Genomic DNA, 18,717 nt, shown 5'->3' with positions numbered 1-18,717 from the left:
CCAAAATACTCGCCCCTTCAGCCATGGGGCGTTATAATGTGACGGGGAATACCACTATTCGTTGATAAAAAGAGTTGGCGGTGGATGATGATGACTAGCTGCCTTCCCTCTAGTCTTACACTGCTAAATTAGAGACGGCTAGCGCAGATAGCCCTCGAGTAGCTTTGTGCGAACAAAACAAAATAGATTCTGAAATAAAGAAAACTTTGATTACTTCTGTAAATTAAATATTAGTTTATTATAATAAAATTATTATGGTAACATTGAAATGCTATCGAAACCTTAATCTGTTGGTTTTTGGATTAGCTATCCAGTTACTGCAAAACAAAAAACTTTGCCATTTTAATTTTATAAACCAAGCCTATCAGTAGCCTTGACAATTAAAACTTCAGACTGTCACGCTATTTTTTTCATAAAATTGATGTTTTATCAAACTCTGCGCTAATTTTACATTGTTTGTTGCACAAACCGCATATACTTGGCCAAATCAGAACTGACCACTGAATGAATCACCCTGACGAACTGTGCTGGTTGATGTCAATACCTCTAATGTGTAATAAAAGAGCTTTACATTTGATCACGTGCTGTCACAACAACTGTCTATATGTGTATACTAGTTTGACATCAGATGCGGGTTCATTAATTTTATTAACATATAATAGAAATAACAGGTAGAAATTTCTGTGTATTTCATGATAGTTGCCAGTCTGAAAGTTGTAATGTTTTAAATCAGTGGTTCCCAACCAGGGGGTGCACGCACCCATTGGGGGTGTAAGATAGCGTTCCAGGGAGTGTGAGATAACATTTCAGTTTTGTTTGTTTTTTTTATATTAAGGGCACTGTCCTATGTATTCAAAAATTACGTTCGATTTTTATTTCTTATTTTTCTTGTTACAGACGTAGCTTTTTAGCTTATGATAAACTATCGTTTCTACCGTCACCGGCGCAGACCGAAATCTTAATCTACAACTGTAAACAAACAACACACGGAACGTAAACGTGACTTAAATACTTAGCACAACTAATTAGATTACGTTTGTAAATGCCGTATTAAAGTGTTATTTATTTATGTTATGTATTCACGTGATCGTGACTCGAGAAACTTCCAGGAGTATCCAGAATTAATCGATGACGTCATGTGACGTATATTCGAGAATGTTCTAGAAGGTTTCGCAGAGTATATAAACCCATGAGTGATGCTATGGTAGTCAGTGCATTGTTGATTCTGTGTTCATGCAAAAAACTTCATTATGTCAAAGAAAAAGAAATGGAATGATGATTATGTGAAGTTTGGTTTCACTTGCATCGGAACAACTGGGGATCTGCAAAAAACTCCAGTGCATGCTTTGTGACGCTGTCCTTTCAAACGCAAATTTGCAGCCATCTAAGCTGCAGGAACAATTCAACAACTGGCATGGTGGAGCAGCTGTTGCAGACCATGATGTTGAATCGTAGAAAGCTAGAAGGGCCCGCTTTGACTCTCAAGCAACCCTTCCAAAATTAGGTTTTATATCTGCTGACAAACCACTGCTGATGGCTTCATACCACGTGGCGTATAAAGTAGCCAAATAAAAGAAGCCCCATACAACTGTAGAAGAGGTGATAAAACTATGTGCAATAGAAATGGCAACAATTGTTCTGGGAAAAGAATCCTCAAACAAGCTTAAATTAGTGCCGTTATCAAATCATGTTATTCAAAACCGAATTAGTGATTTGAGTTCCAACATTTTGGACCAAGTTATCGCAGATATCAAGGCTAGTCCCTTGAAAATCTCTCTCCAATTGGACAAAACAACTGATGTTGCAAATTGCAGTCAACTCATCGCACTAGTGAGGTATGTCCATGATGGTGCCATAATGGAAGATTTCCGGTTCTGTAAAGATCTGAAAACAACCACAAAGGGGAAAGATGTCTTCCAGTGTGTGAAGGACTTCTTTGCGAAATATGATTTAGATATCCAAATTATTGGTTCTGGGTGTACCGACGGTGCCCCTGATATACTAGGAAATAAATCAGGATTTTTTGCATTGATGAAACAAGAGATTCCGCACTTGCAAGGTACTCACTGTTTTCTTCATCGACATGCTTTGGCATCAAAAACATTGCCTCCAAAATTGAAAAAGGTCCTTGACAATTCTGTGAAGATCATCAACTGGATTAAGGGTCGCGCTCTGAACCACTGTCTCTTCAAGTCGCTTTGTAAAGATTTTGGAAGTGAGCATTCAGTTTTGCTTTTCCACACAAAAGTCCGCTGGCTGTCACGTGGGAGAGCTTTAATGCGCTTCTTCGAACTGCAAGAAGAAGTTAAAACTTTTCTGAAGGAACGTGACTATGATCTGCCCGAAGAAATAGAATCACAAGAATTCAACCAAATGCTAGCCTATTTGAGTGATATTTTCACTCGTATGAGTGGCCTGAGTGTATCTCTTCAAGGGAAAAACATAAACATATTGAAATGCTGCGAAAGGTTACATCTTCGGTGTCGACGAGTTAAAAGAGGGAATCTTTCAAATTTCCATCACTCGAAGAAATGGTAGGTGAGGATGAGTCCTTAATTCCATGTGTGTGTGAAGAAATTGTGGATCATTTGGAAATACTATCAAAGTCATTTGATGGATATTTTGGAGGAGAACTGGAAACTTCTCAAGAATGGATTATGAATCCATACTCCTTCAATTTGGATAATATGTCGAATGATGAAGAACTGAAGAAAGATCTTATTGAACTGTGCACAAATCGAGTTCTTGAAATGCAGTTTGAAAGTAAAACTTTGGAATAATATTGGTGTTCGGCAATGGACATGTTTCCAAGACTTTGTGAAAAAGCATTAAATATGCTCATCCCATTCGCGACGACATACTTATGCGAGTTTGGATTTAGTGCTCTTTTGTCAATCAAGACAAAACCTAGAAATCGCTTGAGTGCAAAGGCAGACTTGTGGATTGCTATCAGCAACAAAGTGCCACGCTTTGAAAAACTCGTAAGAAATAAACAGGAACAAAAGAGTCATTAAATTTAAATTGGCTTATGAACATTTCAAATTCAAAGAAATTTTATTTCATGCATGGATGAAAATTTAGTTTTTTGTAGGCCATGTAGGGTTTATGCAACTTTTAGTTCGTTGTAATATTTTTTCTTTTTTAAATGTTTCGTTTTTGTTTGTATATCATTAAAAAATAATTATAAAAAAATTGTTTTGGCCTCCTTCACCTTTATTTTTAAATAAATAATTACTGTGAGGGGTGCGAGAACATATTAACATTTTTTAGGGGTGCGGGGCATAAAAAAGGTTGGGAACCACTGTTTTAAATATTAGTAATCAGCCAGTTGTTCGTTTCTTACATTTAGTTATAGGACAGTTATTGTTTATGTGTGATTTGTGAAACATTAGGTGTCCTACAGAGTATTAAAAGAAGTTATTATTCTATACTTTCCGAAGTTTGGTGTACATCTACCAGTGATAAATGGCTATTTAAAAGGTGAGCGGATACAGTCAGTCATTTCTTATTTGTTCTATAAATAATGAATTTTAACATAATTAATTTAGACGTTCATGACTTTTGTATGGATAGTCGTTAAAATAACGGTTTTGACAATATAAAATCTTGTGTGACATGGGTAAAATATTTTGTCACAAACTAATAAAAGTTTTAACTATTGAATAATAAAAAGTTATTACAGATCTATTCCATAATATCGTTCTCTTTTGGTCAACTTAAACCTATAGCTCTGTAATGCATGTGTCAAACTGGGTAAGGTAATTATTAACACTACAGTAAATGTACTAATTTAGTACTGAAAATCTTTAATCGCTTGACTAAGCAAGTTTTGATTATTAAATCATCCTTTTCAAGGCGAATTAATTATAATTGTATTCCGTGAAAATCCACTTGTAGAAAAAAATATATAAGTAAAAACGGCTGGTACGTATTGAGAAAATTTTATGTATAGGAGCGAACAACGTTTCGACCTTTTTCGGTCATCATCAGGTTTGTTTATTTCTTTCTTTTGAATTTTGCGTAAAGCTACTCGAGGGCAATCTGCGCTGACCGTCCCTAATTTATCAGTGTAAGACTAAAGGGAAGGCAGCTAGTCATCACCACCCACTGCCAACTCTTGGGCTACTGTTACCAACGGCTAGTGGTAAGAGTACAATTGACCGTTACATAATAACGTCCCCACGGCTGAATGGGCGGGCATGTTTGGTGCGACCGGGATTCGATCCCGCGACCCTCGCATTACGAGTCGAACGCCTTAACATGCTTGGCTTGGCCAGGCGTCGTCAGGTTCACAAAGAAAGAAAGAGGTAACTGGCCGATACCTGACCACATGTTTGAAGGGGTGGTGTAATTGAGTGTAGGAATGTCTATTGATGGGTTAGGGTCTAGGATATAGAGTTATAAGGTTATCTCGCAGGCTTCAGTAGTTGAAACTTTTGTAAAGAGGGATATAACATCGAAACTAGCCATTAAGGCTTTATGATTAAGTTGATTAAGATTAGACTTGAAATTGAGAGTCTTTGACAAAAACTAGTAAGAAAATATGACATTCCAATTAATACCAAATGTATTCAAAAACTAGGAACAAAACTAAGGTCTATACTATGTAAAAACTACACTGACAAACACCACACCAAAATTATTTATAAAATATAATGTGATAACTGCCACGATTTCGATATTGGAGAAACAAGTAGAAAAATGGAAACCAGATTCAAAGAACACAAAAAGTCACCTTCACTCTTCACACGTTTTCGAACACTGCAAAATAAATAAACACAATATAACCATAAAAAACACTCAAATAGTAAATAAAGAAACAAACATAAACAAATGCAAAATTCAAGAAGCCTTACTTATACAACAACTCAAATCCAAAATAAACCAATACAATTGAACACCTTTATACCTGTATTAATAAATATAACCAAACATCTAAGCTCGCCCTCTATATTCCTACACTCAATTACACCACCCCTTCAAACATGTGGTCAGGTATCGGTCAGTTAACTCTTTCTTTCTTTGTGAACCTGACGATGACCGAAGAAGGTCGAAACGTTGTTCGCTCCTCTACATAAAATTTTCTCAATTCATACCAGCCGTTTTTACATATACATAAATGTATTCGTATTAAGTGTTCTTTTGAAATGATGATTTAATTATGAATTATTTTATCAATTAATCATTAATTAATTAGTGTTAAACATTTTTTTAGGACGAATTTATTAGTGATTAATTATGTTCATGTTTATATATGCATTGCATGAGTCATGGCTGTCTAGAAATACATTATTTACTTTGTGGTACTATAACCTAATCATTCAACATTAATACCTGTTATGGCGACCTAGCAACGCGCCCCTAAATATACGCTCCTGAATATGACATTGTCATCTTTGTATCTCAGAATGGCTGGTATGGGTATTAACACTTTTACTGATAAGGAGAGAATAATGTTTCGACCTTCCTAGATTATCTTCAGGTTAAGAAAGAGTTTGCAAGTGATCGTTATCGGACACATTTCTTAGGAAGGAGAGTATAAACTGGTATGAGAGTGTAGGGGGCGTTGCAGTTGGTTGTTAGGTTATTAATTCTGAGAATTTTATGCTTAATACTTTTCTGATTTGTCATCAATCACCAAATTTATTAATATAATAATAATAATAATAAATTACATTTGAGTGGGATAATTGCATTTTATTCATTTAGAATTAATTGTATCACAGATATGTATAAATGTATAATTCATTGTAATTGAAACTAAATTAAATATTCTTTTCTAAAATTAGTAAATGAATATTCATTTTAGTTTCTTTAATATGTTTACTGTTGAATTAATTTTAAAAAATTATAACTAAGTAGAGCTCTTATACATTAAACTTTTGAGCTTGTTAATTTTGGTTTTAGTTGCTACATAAGTAAGGCTTCTTTGATTTTGTGTTTGTTTATATTTGTTTCCCTACTTAGTATCTGGGGGTTTTCTGTGGTTATGTTGTGTTTATTTGATTTGCAGTGATCAAAAACGTGTGAAGGTGTTTTTGTGTTCTTTGAATCTAGTTTCCATTTTTCTGCTTGTTACTCCAATATAGAAGTCGTGGCAGTTGTTGCATTGTATTTTATAAATTATGTTGGTGTTGTGTTCGTAAGCGTAGTTTTTACACAGTATGGACTTTAGTTTTGTACCTGGTTTCTGAATAAATTTGGTCTTTACTGAAATGTTGTGTTTTGTTATAAGTTGTTTTTTTTTCAAATGTAGGTTATTTTTCGCTGATTTTGGGAACATATGGTATGCAGCAGTATAAAGTTTTGTAGTTTGTTGTATCATGGGATTTATTGTTGTTTGTTTATTGTTGGTCTAGGTGTGTGCGTATAATTTTTTCCTCGGTTTTTTTAGGAAATTTGTTGATGTTGATGAAGTGTTGTTTTATTTTGTTGATTTTATCGTTAATTTTATCAGGTGAACATAGTTTTGTCGATGTGTTTATTTGGTTTTTTAATATATTAAGTTTTTGTTTTGTTTCATGTGGTGTGTCCCAGGGAATGTATAGTCCAGTGTGGGTGATTTTTCTGTGGATTACTGTTTTGAATTGTGTATCAGTTCTAGTGATCTTGAGGTTAAGAAATGGTATTTGGTTAGTTTTTTCCTGTTTACAGGTGAACTTAATGATGGGGTGTATCGAATAAACGTGACTGGAAAAAACTAAGTGTGTGTTCTGTAGATGTGAATCCAGCAATTGTATCATCAACATACATGTACCAGTATAGTGGTGGGTGTAAGGCTGAATTGATTGCTTGAGATTAAATCTGTCATAAAATCGTTGGCTAGAACTGGTGACACAGGATTCCCCATACTTAAGCCATTTATTTGTAGGTAGTTTTAGGTATTGAACATAAACTCTTTAGGTACATGAAAGGTCAGTTGAGGTTTTTCAACAAGAATGCAAAGGAAATCAAGTCTCTACCAATTTTAGTTAGGAATGGGAAATTTTAGAAACCAATGCTTTTATACTGAAAGAACTTTAGGTTCCTGGCTTTCCAAGGTGTAATAAATGAGACCTTAGACATGCAAACAGCATGATTGATGCTAATATCAGTCACTTTGGAATCCATACTAGCTGCTCAATTGATGTTGGGATGGCTATGTTCATGTTTTGAGTTATAAGTACAATATACTTTTTATATTTAATTGTATAAAGGAATGATATATATATGAGAACATTTCAACAAATCAAGAAATTGGGTTAAAATATTTAGAACTGATATGTTTAATAAAAAAACAAACTGTAATTAGCTTATTTCACAAGAATATTTAGTGTAAACATTATTCTTGTTTATTTTTTGACTTAAATATTTAATGATTTAGGTTTCATAACAAGTGTTGAGCACCGATTGTTTTAAAAGCATTAGTTGTGACACATTTTGTTATGTAGCTCTTTACCAGTGGTACATTGTGTAAACATTTGATTGTTATTTTTCAATAAGCAAATATTGTTACATTAGATTGTAGAAAATTTCAGGCCTCAGTTGGACAAGGCGTGTATAAGTGTGTGTGTGTGTGTGTGTGTACATATATGTGATCAAGCACGAACAACTGATATAAAAGTTAGAAAATGTGCAAGTGATCAGTCTCAACTGGTAATGTTTTAAAGTGAAGTCCACAGTTTAATAACGATAATTTGTCTTGTCAAATGGCATTTTAAAATAATTGAGTCCATCTTTGTGGATTCTAATGCAAAACAAGGTTTGTCTTAAATCTTAACAAGAATTCAGATTTTCAGTTATTTCTTTTACTATTTCACATTGATTCTTTAGGTTTCTCATGTTACTTCTTCAGATTTTATGTTTTTATTTAGATGGACAAATATTTTTCACTATGTCTTTAAAAATATGTATACTAAATACTTTTACCCACTTTGTTTTTTAAGGTTAAATAATATCTGAAACATTTAACTTTTAAGAACTGTAGTAATTCAACTTTCAATGTATCTCAGGACAGCTGGTATGGGTATTAACACTTTTACTAAGAAAGCAGAGAACAATGTTTCGACCTTGAGTCATTTTCAGGTTGAAACGTTGTTCTCTGCTATGTTAAAAAAGAGTTAATACCCATACCAGCCATCCTGAAATACTTTTTTTTTTCAAACGGGTTTCTTGTCATCACAGATTCAGCTTTCAGTATAAATGTATTAAAAAATGAAAAACAGATGTACTTGACAATCTCATATATTGAAAATATATTACAAAAGTTGGCATTACAAACATGTCAGTAGTAATTCACTAGAATGGTTGTTTGGCACATTCACTAAAATTAAAAATTCTGTTACAGCCTTTCTCAACTAAGGAAGGTATTTGGAGTAACGGTATCTAAATTTACCCCACTAATTTTGCCTTACATTGACTTTTGGTTTAACAATTATCCAAAATGAAAGTTTTTGTTTATATCTTATGAGTCTAAATTTTAAGCATAACATTTGAAGATTTTGGATATTGTAACAAGACTATGATTAAAATATCGGTTAGAGTTATGAATGGTGAGGAGATTGAAAAAGCAGAGAGATGGCAAAGACTGTTGTCCATTTTTAAACTAATTCTCCATAAAGATCAGCAACAAAAGTCCCTTTTAAGATACAGAGTAGCTAGGGCCTGTAAATCCAATCCCTCAGAATATGTGTTGGGACAAGAGTACCCTGAGAAAATCCACCTTAACAGGGTAGGTGCTCCATAATCTGTCCTATGCTCATGGTTATTAAAATTCAAAAATAAAAACCCAGGATATACATATATGACTGTACTTTGTTTTATGTTTCTCTATCAAAAGGTTAAGGTGTTTCTAATTTCTGTTTTGCAAGAATTGTTTGCTAATGTGTTTAACATTTTTAATGATGGTATGTTACTTGTTTGTAAGTAATCCTTACAACTATACCAGAAGCGATTGTGAATATAGGCACAACTATATTCTGTTGTAATTGTTACTTTACAAATATGCTGTCAAGAATTTTGTAGGTAACTTAATATTCAGTGACTGGGCATCTATATTACATAAAAGTTTAACACAGTGTTGGGTTTATGACCTTTATTTTTCATCAACAATAAGCCTGAGATGATTAATGCATTTATTAATGGTTGCATTAATTTCCTTAAAATGCTCTGAACAGGCACATTTTTTATCAAATGTAACACAATGAAATTTGGCATTGGAACAAAGTTTAATTTCCAAACCATAAAATTATCTTTACCTTTTTTACACTTTTACAATGTTTATATAAACTTTTGGAGAATACAATTCCTCGAGTTTTAACTAGGTTTAGTATGACTCACCAGTCATTAAACCAATATGGAAATATTTAAACATAATCTGTTGCCTTTAGATTTCTTGATACACTACAATGTTGTCTGCATATTGAAAAAATATCTATATCATAAATTTGTAAGATAGTCAATAGAATTTACAGACATGGTGAGGGAACACAGCCTTGCACAACTCCAGGTTCCAAAAGACCTACCCACGACCCAACACAGTATTAAAAGTGGATATAATGGACAAGGATAAATGTTTTATAAGTGCAATTTTTAATATATTTAAAATTTTTAACAACAATACTCAAATATAATTAAATGGGTATAAAATCAGTTTTTATTTTACCCAATGAAATTAATACATTCCTGAAATGTAACATAACACTAAAATAATTTCCTAAAGGTACAGAATTCATTCTGATTTTTTCTTGTTTTTCTTTGACTTTTTCTTTTTACACTTTTCAGATGATTCCTTAATATCAGGATAAATCTTTTGAAAAGCAGCAACAAAAAATCCATTAGTAAGATTTTCTTCAGGATATGATCGCACACACAGACTCCCAAAGTCAAACTCTGGTAAACCTCGAGTTGGCCATTGAGGTATTATTTTTTCCAGAGTAAAATCTTTAGTGGTTTCCAGTACTGCTTTGATAACTTCTTCATTCTCTTCTTGGTTGATTGAACAAGTTGAGTAAACAATTCGTTTAACATTTGGGAATGTAAGAGAATGAGATAAAAGTTGTTTCTGGAACCAGGCTAATTTCCTTATTCGAGAAGGATCAGAGGTTTCATTGGATCCATAATCCAAGCGATTGACTATACCAGACCCAGAACAGGATGGGTCAAGGAGAATATACTCTACAGATGAAAATGGCTCTGTGGCAGGATCTAATGATGAAAAGTCTGCACAGTAAGTTTCACATGAGGTCACGCCTGCCAAATGCACCATTTCCTTTACTATATCAAGTCGCTCAGAGTTCATATCCACAGCTAAGATTTTCCTGTTTTTTAATATAATAATACTCTTAAAATGTTTATAAGAAAAATTAGCTTATTGCAATATTTGCATAAGACCTTTTCTAAGCAAGTGTAAAATAATTACAAGCATGATGAAACAGTTTAACTTGTATAATAAAACATTCAAACAATTCATTATCTTTTAATAAAATTTAATTAAAGACAAAATCTGGTATTACGAAGACAATATAAAAGTCGTATGGAAATATTAAGAAATGCCAAACAAATTACCTGCTACTCTCAAAGTTACTTAAAATGTAGTGTATGTGTATATACACACACACACACGTCATACTTAAATGAAACAATTTCTTAAAAGGTTCTAAAAATTCAATTTTAAAATTTATGATTAATATAAAAAAGTAGGTACCTGAAAAACTGATTAACATTCTTATCAAATGACTGAATCAAAGTTAACACTTTCCTAAATTGAAAAATCAAAAACAAATTATGGTTGACACCACTGACTGACCTTAAATAAAAATATATTTTGGACTAAGCAGAAACCAAGACAGATATAAATCAAACCTAAAAATTAAACCCCAGTAGCTTATGAAAGACAGCACAAGCTCTATGCCAGGGGCTTGACCTAGATGACCAGATGTACTATATCAAATCATGGCTGCCTACACAGCAAAAACTGGACACATCAGAAGAAAATGCAGCAGCAGAAACCTGGGTTTAGCAGCCAATTGGGTACTATCAACATGATCTAACAATGGGTTGGAACAAATCATATTTCTTACCCTGTGTAACTTAAGAAGTGGAGAGGTTTAGATGAGGTACTGGAGACCAAAGTGCAAGCAGTTGGATGATTCAATGAGATTATAACCCACCAATTAGAGTGCAAAATGGGAGCCAATCCAAAAGAATCTTTTGATGCAACATCTACTCTGCCTGGAGAACCTGTCTGGATTGAGACAATGATCCTGCTACAATAGGCATCACCTGCAGAATATGGTAAGCTCAAGGGGTGATAAGATATTTAGTCTCATAAAATGAGGTCCAAAATTAAAAAATAAGGAGACTTAAATCATATGCCTCTTTGATGAGAAACATAAGACACCACCATGGTGGAATGGTCAGAGTGAAGCTTGACAATTTACTCCTTAAGAAGCCAAGACCATGAGGCCTTGTCTGTTAAAGACCAAGAAGGATGAAAACATTCTGTATGGAATCATCATCATCTGGGCACAGACTCTGAAAATCCTGACTGTTGGTATATGCACCATAGCACTGAAAAGAATGAAACTCTAGACAAGGTAGCAGTAGAGAAAACCAAACTGTAGTAATGTCCCAACTAACAGCCCTTTGAGATCAAATAAAACTGGGGAAACTAGTAAACAAATATGTATAATCCTTGATCACTTAAAGATCATTAAAAAGATTGCTTGTATTTTTGTTCACAAGGCACAAAGGATTCAAGTGATGCTAACATTCCCAGAAAGAATCATTTATGCAAGGGAAGAAGAAGAGGTGAGAGCAAGAGTGTGGTGTTCTATTTTATAATAATGAGCAGGAAGACAACTGAGAGATGAGATGAAAAATGAAAAATACCCAGACTGCTGACATACTGAATGGGAACAATGTCACAATCCCAAAAGAGAAGCCTTGTTTGGGTTTTATCTGAAAGTCGAATCAGGATTTTTTGGTCTAACAATGGATGAGATGGTGCCAGAAGTAACCAGTCATCTTGTGGAATGGTGTTTGCACTGTATGAATGAAGGGTATGAGAAAAAAAAACTTGTACAATACAGCAGAGTGAAGGAAAAATTCTGAAACTGCAGTACCTGAGCTTTGTACATAACAAATGCCAATAGTGGTGGAATTCCACTAATAAGGCAAAGTGCAGATAGCAGCCTTAAAAAAAAATCAACACAGACTGAGGAATGAGTAACTTGTGAATCTTGGAGAATCTAGACACTGATAAAAATAAGGAAGATCAATAACTGGACACCAATCTCCTATCTGCATAGGCTCAACAACTCGCACAAATAAAAACTATGAACTAGCCTGACCCTTTCACTACCCCCAGGCCAACCAAACTCACATAACCCTTGAACTATGTTGCAAAACCCAATGAACTGCAAGGAGATGGAAACCCTACAGGTTGGGTAGATAAAAGTAGAAAAGATGTGCACTGAGTGATCAACTGTGATCCCAAGAATGTGTGAAGCTCTTGGACCCATGATTAAGGTTACCACATGTCCAGAAATTATTGGAACCAAGCCCCACATCCTCTGAAGATATACAATAATCACCAACAATGTTGGCAATCCAATTAAGTAGTGGAAACACTGGATGGAGGCAAAACTATGATTCCCTGTAGGAGACAATGAAATTTTAATTCCAACAACCAGGAGGAATGTAGAAGCCAAAAATTGAACCAATGTAGTTGGTGATCTCAAATGTTTTTTAACATAAATAAGTGAAAGAAACCAAGATGTTAAATTCAAAATGCAAGTTCATAGGCTTACTCTGTCCCACCAGAGAACACAGACCTGTATAGATGAACTATTAATTGAACCTTGGAACCCTGAAAGTCAAGAAGCAGATGTATTATTTGAGAGCCATAAAAATGTCTTCACTTGATGGTTGTGTCATACAAGGCCTAACTGTCCCTTCACATAACGAAAAAGTATACCTTCCAATATGAACCACAATATTAGTCATCAAGAAAATTACAGCATCAAAAGCAACTAGAAAAAAGCCTAAAAAGGTCAAACACTCAAAGAAAAACAAATGAAAGACAGCTGATCCCAAAGTAGCCTCTTTTTCATTTTTCATACGTCATATAATGACTGATTGGAACAGCATGTTTTTGAGGGAAAGTAAGTTATTTTGTTAGAGAAATGCAACTTTAAGCCATCTGTCTTGTCCACCATAAGAAATCAAACCCCTGACCCACACATTGCAAGTCTGCAAACTTACCACTGCAATTTCTATGATTGCATTAATTTTTTAATAGCCTAATATAATGTTTTGGGACAAGGTGGGACCTATTGGTCCATCACAGAAATTTTATCTGATAAATTAAAACCATTCATGCTTACAATTTATATACTTATCAAGCTCTCTCTTAAAATCAGTTAAATTTACTGCCTCCACAACAAAAGGCTAACCACCCTGACAGACAATAAAACTTAGTTGAAGATGACTTCTACTCTGCCAAAATTTACATGTTCCTTCATCCTACTGTTCTCATTATTAAGCATGAAAAAAGATAATAAACTGACACTATCAATTTTCTTTACAATAAGATCTCTTCTAACTTCCTTTTTCAAGAAAAAACATGAGATATTGCAACCTTTTTATATGACAAGCCCTCCATCTCAGGCACTATATTAGTACTTCTCTTAACTCTTTCCAACAATTCAATGTCCTTGTAAGGTAAGGAGTCCAAAATTGAACACAATATATCACACATGGCTTAATCAGTGGCCAATATAATGAAATGTAACCTCTTTGGACCTATATTCAATAATTCCATAGATGCAACTTAAAATCCTATTTGCTTTACCACTATTAACAGCACACTGCTTGGAATGCCTTAACAGTCTGATCAACTAATACACCAAGATCCCTTTTTATATGTACTGTTGATATTATTCCTATTCAAATTATGATAACCCACTTGCATCATCTTTTATTTATTATAATTACAACCCATTTGCAATTTATTTACCCAACTTGCTAAATCATCTAAATCATTTTGTAAATCAGCAACAACCATTACCTTAATATCTGCAAATTTAAATAATTTATTGACCATTCTTTCACCTATGTCATTAATGTAAATCAAAAGAAGCACAGATCCTCAGACTAAGCCTTCAGGTATTCCACTTATAAACATTAATCTAGTTTGATTAAAATACATTTGTGACACCCCTCTGCTTTCTTTTATCCAGTTACTTTTATATCTAATTTGCTAACATATCCCCCATGTCTGTAGATTTTTTTTTTGTACAAGCCTTTCATGTGGCATATTGTCAAATGCTTTCTGAAAATAGATATACCCTTACCTTCATCTACATATTCTGTAACCTTTTTAAAGAATTTCAAAGATTTATAAGACAAGATTTCTCCTATATTAGAACTGAAACCATATTTACTATTCAATAAAATTAGCTTCGTTAAATGGCTTTCCAAAGCATCTTTTATCAGAGAGAGTAGCAAGTGGCTCACATAACCAAACCTTAACCTCCTAGAGAAGTACTACCTGACCCAGGAACCTTATCATTCTTTAAACTTCAAGATATAAAAGACTAATTAAATCTTCATTACTAGAAAGTAAAGAAAAAGCAATAGTTAGTAATCTAATAATCATCTGATACAAGCCTTTCTTTATCATCCTTCAAGGTTCCTACCCCAACCCTGAGATTTTGTTTACTCTTACTGTATTTTAATAAATCATTACTGTTAATGTTTACATTTTCAGCCAACCCTTTTCCCTCTACATTCTTTTTTGATGTCCTAATTTCACCAACTTTTCTGATCTTCTAAACATCAATCAATTTGAACTTCTTAAGCTTTTCTTATACTCCTTGTGATCTGTTTTTCTTTTAAGTGCAGTAACCTTTTTTTTTAATTTTATTTTATTTTTATAAGGAATATGTTTACCTTGAATATTTGAAAATTTATTTTAATAAGTTTTTCATATCTGATCATTGCCTCCAAATCACTCAGCTACACACAACAGATAATTCTTACTGTTTCCCTTTAAAATCTGCTTTTTCAATTTGCAACCAAAGTATCATTCTTCCTTATCTCCATATGTAGAAGAACAAACTTAACAGATCAATGATCACTTGTGCCCAGATGTTCCCCATTTTCCATTTTCTTGATCATTTCTGTTAACAATAAATCTAAAATAGTATTGTTTCTACTTGGTTCCCTGACTAATTGAGAAAGTCATCTTGAACAGTTTCCAAAATGATTTCTCCCTATTAAAGAAATGCATAAGATAAGATAATTATTTTTAATTAAGATAAACACAAGACTTCAAATCCCAACCAGGGTTTTAGGATTAGAACCATTAAAATCCCAAAACTTTGGATTACATTATATACACTATTATAAATCACATAACACTAGATTTCTAAAGTCTGTGTAAATTTGCTTGTGAACTACAAACAGCTAATGTGGTGAGGCTAATCATACTTTATGATAGCAAATATACAGTATTCATTTTTTCCTTGAAACTATTTCCTCTATTATTAATACTGCTAATGCTAGTTATACACTACTATCTGGCACTACAATTTCCATTGCAACAAACTTCTCTATAGGATAAAGTCAAGCTGTTTGCTTCAATACCATAAAAATTACTTTTTTTTCATGTTATTGTTTGTAAATTTCTTGAATTGACTAGAGGTGATAAGTTAAAATTAGAAAAACACCGGTGTAAGCAGTGATGAACAGAGAACAATGAAGAACCACAGTTGTTGGCAATTAACACTGAGGGCACCATGACTGATTATCAAAAACTACCTTAGCTTACAAAGTACATTTGCTCTTACTATTATACAATAACAGATAAAAAGAGGAATTTTGTTACCCTTTGTTTTCCATTAAAGCTGCTAGGTGAACAGTCTTCATTCCAGGAGCTGCACATGCATCCAAGACCAAACTTCCTGGTGGAGGATTCAGTGCAATGACAGCTAAGCTACTACTCTGAAGTAGTGTACAGAAAATAATTCTTATAGAACTACTTCTATGGGTACTTTTACTTTGAATGTTTTATTTAACCGAGTCAATTCTGCAATACATATTGTGTCTTCTGGAAGTAACTAAAACATACAACTTAAATTTCATTAAATGAACTCAATGTTGTGAAGGATGGTATCAAACAGTTAAATTTTTTAAACTTAAGTGTACAAGCATTAGTTAACACTCCTATGAAAAGTGGGGCCTAATAGGCCCCAGAGCAATATTAGGCTAATAATTTTGTATTTAAATCCATTAATGAATGGATTAACGAGATTCCCATTGTCCCTATCTACTATCTAGCGAAACCACAGCCAGGGGAACGGGCTTGGAGAAATCAGGACTAGAAACGTCTTTTCGTAGGAGTGTTAAATATTTAATTTACTTGGATTAAGCAAGTTATTTAAAAAAAAACAGTGGAAGAGTCCAGAATTTTGGTAATTCTGGGATTTAAAAATCATATTAGTAGAACTTTTATTATAACTTCAATTACTACTACCATCAGTGTTTACATTTATACTAATGCAAAGGAAAATCCAAAATATTTTGATCAAATACCATGCATTAGGCAGTTTTCTTTCATTTTGTACAATACCTACATTTGAGTGGTTCATAAAATCTGATAACAAAAGCTGTCAGGTGAAGTTTAATAACTAGAATGTAGAAAACATGAAAACCTAAACAACAGCCTTCAATTGTACAACATGGAAAGTATGAAGAAGTCTTGTCATATATCTTAAGATCTTTTCAAAACAGACCAAGTGCATACCAATAAAACAATTCTACTAGTTACTCCAACTCTACAGAATAGAAATACAAATGTTCTTGAAGCGTATTCATTTTACCCTTGATCTTGAGTTATAATCACATTTTTAATTACAGAATACAAATTGTTTTGGGATACAAATTCAAAGGGTTTTAAAGTTCAAAACAATTTATATATATATGACATTCATAGATAAGGGTCATTCCATGTCAAATCATCCAGACTCTGAAACATTTTCCAGATGACCCCTTCAGAATGCCTCGGAAAAAATTTGCATATGCTAATCTACCCATACAATAAAAAATTCCCAAAGATTAGCTCAATACCTCTAATAGTTTCTGATTTACAGCCCTGTAAAATTTAATTCATTGTTTTTTATTTTTGGCAAATTCATTTTTGGGCAACTTTGGCTGCTTAAAGCTGCAAGAGTAATGGTGGTAGAAGGCTGAAATTTGCTACACTGACTGAATTAATTTCACAGAATTCAAAAATGATCTCAAACCAAGTTTATCTCTCTTAGCATTTTCATAGTGAGGCTGTAAAATCACCTGAAAACCCAAAATTGTAAAAAAAAAACATTGGTTTATTTAATAAGCCATAGCTCTAAGACTTAATATGATACAAAGCTGAATTTTTTTTTCAAATTTTCCATAACATATCAGTTGATAAGTCATAAATTGTTGTAATTAAAAGTCTATTAGATCTCCTGTAAAATAATTTAGTTGCATGCAACTTTTTATGATTTAGCTAAAAATAGCCCTACTTCAGGCCACAGTTTGACCATGTCACCAGTTATTCAGCCTTTTCAGATTTTTACCATATATTCTTACAACTCTGAATATGATCTACAAAACAAAATCAACATGGTGTTCAAACTACTTTTTGAGGTATAATTTTTTAAATTATCCTCTGACCATACGTTTTTTACTTGAAAAAAAACTTCAATTCTGGTGTGTTACTGTGTACAAATATATCCATACAAGTTTGAAAAAATTATGAATCCCATTGAAATATTCTAATCAGCCTTTACCATATATTCTTACATCTCTGAACATGATCTTCAAGAAAAATCAAGGTTGTGAAAAATAATAAATTAACAGGCAGCTTAAATAAAATAATTGATTTATTTGAATTACATACATGTAAAAAACAATTGGTTGTTTGGGAATGTTGAGATCTTATTTCTGCCTATAAATAATCAAATTTGAAGTGTCTCTGACATATCATCAGGCAAAGGACCACATTTAGGGAATTCAGCTCTTTCTTGTCAATCAGGAATCAGCCCTACAGAATTGTGTAAAGTTTGATCCACTTGAGCACTATGAAAAACACAAAACTGTGACAGGTATTAGGTCATATCATAGCTTTATTCTACCAACAAATTGTATATGAGAAGGCTATCAGATGATGATGTGTACACAGTTGTAACTGTTGGTAGTAGCAGTGAAAGTGATGCTGCAGCAGCTCAAATAGGGTCTAATGATAGCAATGACAATTATCAGCTAGGGAAATATGTGGCATGCATATACAATCATGAATGATATGTGGGAAACATAAAAGATAGATCATTCCCACATAAAAGATAGCTCAGATGAACATTCCGATGGATTGGTGTCATTTATGAAAAAATCAAGAAACAAACTGTTTTCATGGAGTGTAAGGTCACGTAAAGATGAAAGCTGGATTCCCTTCCAACATATTCTTTGTCTGATAAGTGCACCTACCGTGCAAGGCAGCAGTGCTCGCCACTATGTTCCAAGTTAAAATTATCTCAACATAATCAAACTCACATTTCAGAAATTTATTCAAGCTGTCTGAACAAAGCAATGTTTATTTGATATTGTTAAAACTAATTTATTGCCAAAGCAGTTTTTGAAACATTTCATCTTCACAATTTTTCAGTTTGGTGTGACTATAATATTTCTCAGTTA

At 33.2% G+C, this 18,717-nt stretch overlaps 2 protein-coding genes across 4 annotated transcripts in view; one reads left to right on the top strand and one right to left on the bottom strand.

Annotated features, from left to right (window-relative positions):
- Positions 1 to 1,576: 1,576 nt before the first annotated feature.
- On the top strand, positions 1,577 to 9,899 carry LOC143235362 (protein FAM200C-like). Of its 3 annotated transcripts, none has more exons than XM_076473451.1 (3): positions 1,577 to 3,480; positions 8,523 to 8,710; positions 9,763 to 9,898. In XM_076473451.1, the coding sequence occupies exon 1, from the start codon at positions 1,624 to 1,626 to the stop codon at positions 2,536 to 2,538; it is 915 nt and encodes a 304-aa protein (XP_076329566.1). In that variant the 5' UTR covers positions 1,577 to 1,623; the 3' UTR covers positions 2,539 to 3,480; positions 8,523 to 8,710; positions 9,763 to 9,898. The 3 variants fall into 3 exon arrangements, with proteins under 3 accessions (XP_076329566.1, XP_076329567.1, XP_076329568.1); XM_076473452.1 differs by lacking the exon at positions 9,763 to 9,898 and adding an exon at positions 9,444 to 9,590; XM_076473453.1 differs by lacking the exon at positions 8,523 to 8,710 and having other exon boundaries at positions 9,763 to 9,899.
- LOC143235361 (28S rRNA (cytosine-C(5))-methyltransferase-like) overlaps positions 9,612 to 18,717 on the bottom strand; it is a 25,707-nt gene continuing 16,601 nt past the window's right edge. Inside the window, exons 5-6 of the mRNA XM_076473450.1 lie at positions 15,872 to 15,987; positions 9,612 to 10,298 (exon numbers count right to left, since the gene is read on the bottom strand). Coding sequence (XP_076329565.1) covers positions 9,710 to 10,298; positions 15,872 to 15,987 — 705 coding nt within the window. The 3' untranslated portion in view covers positions 9,612 to 9,709. The remainder of the gene's footprint in view (positions 10,299 to 15,871; positions 15,988 to 18,717) is intronic.

The sequence above is a fragment of the Tachypleus tridentatus genome, chromosome 12 (assembly GCF_004210375.1).
Source record: "Tachypleus tridentatus isolate NWPU-2018 chromosome 12, ASM421037v1, whole genome shotgun sequence".
In the NCBI taxonomy this organism is placed as follows: domain Eukaryota; kingdom Metazoa; phylum Arthropoda; class Merostomata; order Xiphosura; family Limulidae; genus Tachypleus; species Tachypleus tridentatus.
This window is presented reverse-complemented; position numbering and strand designations above follow the sequence as displayed.

What these genes read in the sequence shown, in the direction of transcription:
- LOC143235362 (XM_076473453.1), top strand. Translation starts at nt 1,624, where the DNA reads ATGGCAACAATTGTTCTGGGAAAAGAATCCTCAAACAAGCTTAAATTA.